Here is a 4,363-nt window from a genome sequence, read left to right on the forward strand (position 1 = left end):
AGTAGAATTAGGGTTTTAAGAAGTTTGATCAGAGATACTTAAAGTGGGAAAAGGCAAAGGTTTCTGGTCCAAAGAAGGAGAAGAAGCATAGAAGCATTTGATAGAAACATTTCAAACCCTTATTTTTCAGTCAGTTTCTATTACATTTCGCTTTCATCGAAAAAACCACTCTTTTTGTTCTTGTTTTCTTTCTCTATATTTTTCATATTTTAAAAAGCTACAACACGTTCTCGTGTATTTGTACGTATGTTTTTGTTTTTTTCCTGCGTGCAGTACTGACACCGTTTTCATAGAAAACGAGAAATAGAGATTATAACCTTGATCAAATGACATGATGGCTTTCTTTTCAGTAAATCATCGGATATATAGTAAATATATACTTTTCTTTTTTCACGAAAATAGTCAAGACTGATGAGATGATAATAATAATAAAATTATGGCACTGATCATCGTTTGTTTTTTAACTACAAATTGTCATGCAGGCTGCAGCTGTGTGTCAGCTGCTTTTTCAATTTTAACCATTATTTTTACATCTAAATTTTTTCTTCTACATTTTTATTTTTTATTTTTTTTAAGCCAACTATTTTCCGAAATTTCTAATTATACCCCTGGACTCTTAAGTACTAATGATCAAGTAGTAAATGCTCAAAAACCCGAAATTCAGGATATCCAGAAGTATAGGATATAGCAGAGCATAGTAGAAACAGTATTTCCGTTGTCACGTACGCTCACACTTGTACGTGTGATCCATTAATGGGTCGACTGAGTAAATTTTCAAAGAACCCAGACTGTAAATTCTCAGCTCGCTCTCTCTCTCTCTCTCTCTCTCTCTCTTTCTCTCTCTCTCAAACACACACCGAGGCATTAATGTAACTGAAACTTTCAGGGATTACAATCAGAAACTTAAGAGAAGAAGAAGAAAGAGGAAAAAACAGACCCGATAATCGAGATCAGCAAGAAATTGCACCACTGATATATATATATATTTATATATATATATATGTGTGTGTATATATAGAGCCAAACCAAAAACAAAAAAAATCATGGCCATTTAAATTTGAATTTAACTCAAAATTTAAGAGATTTTCACTAAAGTTATATATATACAGAGAGATCAGAGTAGTAGTAGTAGTAGTACGCGATCACAGACACCCATACGCACGCAAACACAGGACACTTTTGATCATCACTCCATCAGGAGTATAGATCATCCTAAAAACTCATCTCATCTCATCAGACCCAAAATACAATCAAACGATAAAACTAAAACAAAATTAAAATAAAACCTTTCAAAAGTTTCTAATGTGGGATTTGGTGATTAATAAGAGCTAGAACTAATTAACATGTGGATGGAGGCATAAGCTGGAGACCCAAATCATCCTTCTCCAAAATCAAACGAGCCTTGCTGGCCTCCATCATGTTGTTCCCATGGTGATTATTTGAGCCGTATTCCTCCGGGTGCAATCGTTTCTTCGAGTGAAGCAGCGGCACCCCAAAAAGCTTAGTGTTCTTGCACCCATTGTTACTGCTCGGCGGCTGTTGGTGGTGATCTTCGAGAATCGTCACGGAGCTCTTCGACGTGGTGTTGCTCATCGGACTGGAAGAGTTCATGATGTGATGAGGGTTTTGTTTGGCATTAGGTGGAGGAGCAGCCGGATAGTACCCTTGAAGTTGGTTCAAATTACCATTAGGACCATTAGGTTTAGGAGGCTGTGGGTTGCAGAGAAGCATGGAAGAAGGGTAGGAGTTGCTCGGAGCCACCGGCTTGACGTGGTTCTGGACAAAGTAGATGATGTCGTTGTAGAGTTTTCTCATGTGTGTCAACTCAGACATTAGCATGTTGTTGCTCCTCCGCAGCCTCTCGTTGTCCTCCGCCAAACCCGCCACCGTGGTATTATTATGATTAATATTCATGAAGGTATTGTTGTTAGTGTTAATGTTTGTGTTAATACCTCCGGTTGGGGATAAGAGAGGAGGGGAGTCCGACTCGCACCAGTTGGGCTGCTCGTCCGAGTCGGAGGGCGAGATGCTGCCGCGACTAGGGAAGGAGAAGAAGCTAGGATGGTGGTGGCCGTTCATGCCGAGGGGGGAGTGGTGGTGGTGGTGGTGGTTGAGACCCACCTGATGTGGCTGAGCTGTCTTTCTCCGGTGGATCTCGCAAAGCAAATGCTTCTCTCCTTTTTTGAAGAACTCGTTGGCAAACTCCCATCTGTCCGGTACAATCTTCCTAAAACCCTAAAAAAACCAAAAACAAAGGTGTCAGCGCAAACTAAATAAAAACCACAAAAAAACAGCAGATAAATATAGATATGTGAAGGAATTTTTTGAGATGAGAGGATTACGTAGGTGTTTAGCTGGCGGACGAAGCTGGAGAAGTTGTTGTGCTTGAAGTAGTTGGGGAGGAGGTCGCGGGCAAACTCGGGAGGGCGCCAGACGACGAAGGTGGTGTCGTCGTCGCCCCACGAGACGATGTGGTCGGTGGCGGGGTCGTCGACGAGTTGGTAGGTTTTGGTCAGGAACGGCGCCGGGACGGACTTGTGGGAATCCAGGGAGAGTAGTATGCTCTCGCAGTTGTCTATCATCAACGCCATTGAAAAAGCTTTCAAAACCTTAGGGAGAGAAAGAGGAGAAGATCTGATGAGGAAATGAAGAGAGAGAGGACGGAGGGAGGGAGGGAGAGAGAGAGAGAGAGAGAGAGAGAGAGAGAGAGAGAGAGAGAGAGAGAGAGAATGAATGTTTTTGTTGTGAGTGTGTGTGTGAGAAGCTTGGGGGGATAAAAATGTTGGAGAGAAAAGGGATGGTTTGTGGTGGTACTAGTAGTAGTAGTACTACTACTGTGTTTATTTTGCTTTTTGTTTTTGTTTTTTCTGTTTCTTTTGCTTTTAGGATTTTATAATTAATATAATAATAATTTAGAAATGATATATGTGATATTATAAAATTTTTGCTTCCCTCCTCGGTTATGTAGTGAGAGAGAATATGTGTCTGTCTGTCTAGGACTGTGAAATAAGGGCCTTTCAAGACAAACCCGTGACCCTCTTCCTTCTCTCTCCTCTCTCTCTCTCTCTTTCTAACTCTTTCTTTCTCTCTCATACACTGGCTTCGTACTGACAATCGATCCCGCGCACACCCACTTAAAAATCACGCACAAGGAGGAGGAGGATGGTGCAGGAGTACCACTGTATCCCTTGTCTTTGTGAATTGACTATACTGCCCCTCTCCCTCTCCGCCTTCCCTTGGTCTCATTGGTTACTATATTAATTAGTAAGCCATAAGTTTTAGAGGTATTTCCATACATGTCAATGGTTGTTTTTTCTTTTGCTAGGCCTCAGCTTGTGTAGTGCCTCCTATGGTAGTTCTGATGATTCTGCTTCTGCTGCCCATTCTGCTGCTTCTGCAATCTGCAAATCTGCTTTGTTGTTAGTGGTAGTACCATTTCATTTAATGCAACCCTAAGACAAATAGCATTATTTGCATGTATGCACAGATATATATCCAATCCAAATACTTCTCAGCAATTTTTTCCTACCCAAAAGAAAAAACCACATTAATTTTGACATGGTACTTGCATTGTGTAATACAAGTGAGATCTTTAATGTAGGGTTTTCTCTAATGCAGGATAAACTTGGTGGGATGTGAGCTAATTGATGACACAATGCAGTTCATATACCGCTTGTTTACATCTTGAAACTATTTTCTCAAATTTGTCTGGCATTAAGAACTTCTGCTTTAATATAACATAAAATCGATAGATTAACACAATACAATTGATATATTGACACGACTCAATATCTCCATTTCCTACTCACTCCCACAAATTTTACACAATATTTGCCTTTGGTTGAAAAATTTCTTTTCTAATATTGTAACCTAAGAATTGTTAAACTCGCAATATGTTGAGTACCTAGCTTTTTTTTTTAAGTACAAAAACCCTAGCAAGAAGAATTGATTCCCTCATGAGAAACAAATACAATTAATGCATTATAATGAAACGGGAATATGTGTTAATACTCGTAAATCGCATGATCAATGAGGTATATGTTGGGCCCTAACCAATAATTTATTGGAGAATTTTTTTTTTGCAAGGAACAATGAATGCATGGTTATTTGAAGAGAATCTTGGAGGAGAAGCTTTTCTTTTTGCAAACTACAAAGTTAATCTCACTTCAACATTGTTGTTTAGAAAAGTAATAGTGAGGTAGATTTAATAATAAAAAAGAAAAAGAAAAATGCAATCTATCAAGAGAAACATAAAACCTAGCATGACCATGATAGTAGGCAGAACAAACAAAACCTTCACCAACCAATACAAGATAAAACAATGCCAACAAAAGAAAACCTATTGAAAGTGGTAGTGTGAAAG

At 39.1% G+C, this 4,363-nt stretch overlaps 1 protein-coding gene across 1 annotated transcript; it reads right to left on the bottom strand.

The window, feature by feature from the left end:
• Window positions 1-1,056: 1,056 nt before the first annotated feature.
• On the bottom strand, window positions 1,057-2,806 carry LOC103421130 (heat stress transcription factor B-4-like). The gene is made up of 2 exons (XM_008359164.3): window positions 2,343-2,806; window positions 1,057-2,235 (listed from the first exon to the last, which is right to left on the bottom strand). The coding sequence occupies exons 1-2, from the start codon at window positions 2,589-2,591 to the stop codon at window positions 1,339-1,341; spliced, it is 1,146 nt and encodes a 381-aa protein (XP_008357386.3). The 5' UTR covers window positions 2,592-2,806; the 3' UTR covers window positions 1,057-1,338.
• Between the last annotated feature and the right edge of the window lie 1,557 nt (window positions 2,807-4,363).

The sequence above is a fragment of the Malus domestica genome, chromosome 08 (assembly GCF_042453785.1).
Source record: "Malus domestica chromosome 08, GDT2T_hap1".
Classification (NCBI taxonomy): Eukaryota; Viridiplantae; Streptophyta; class Magnoliopsida; order Rosales; family Rosaceae; genus Malus; species Malus domestica.

Bases quoted from the DNA above. Each gene is read 5' to 3' on its own strand.
- LOC103421130 (XM_008359164.3), bottom strand. From the start codon at position 2,591: ATGGCGTTGATGATAGACAACTGCGAGAGCATACTACTCTCCCTGGAT. The intron at 2,236-2,342 runs GTAATCCTCTCA...TGGTTTTTTTAG, and splicing joins TCCGCCAGCTAAACACCTAC to GGTTTTAGGAAGATTGTACC.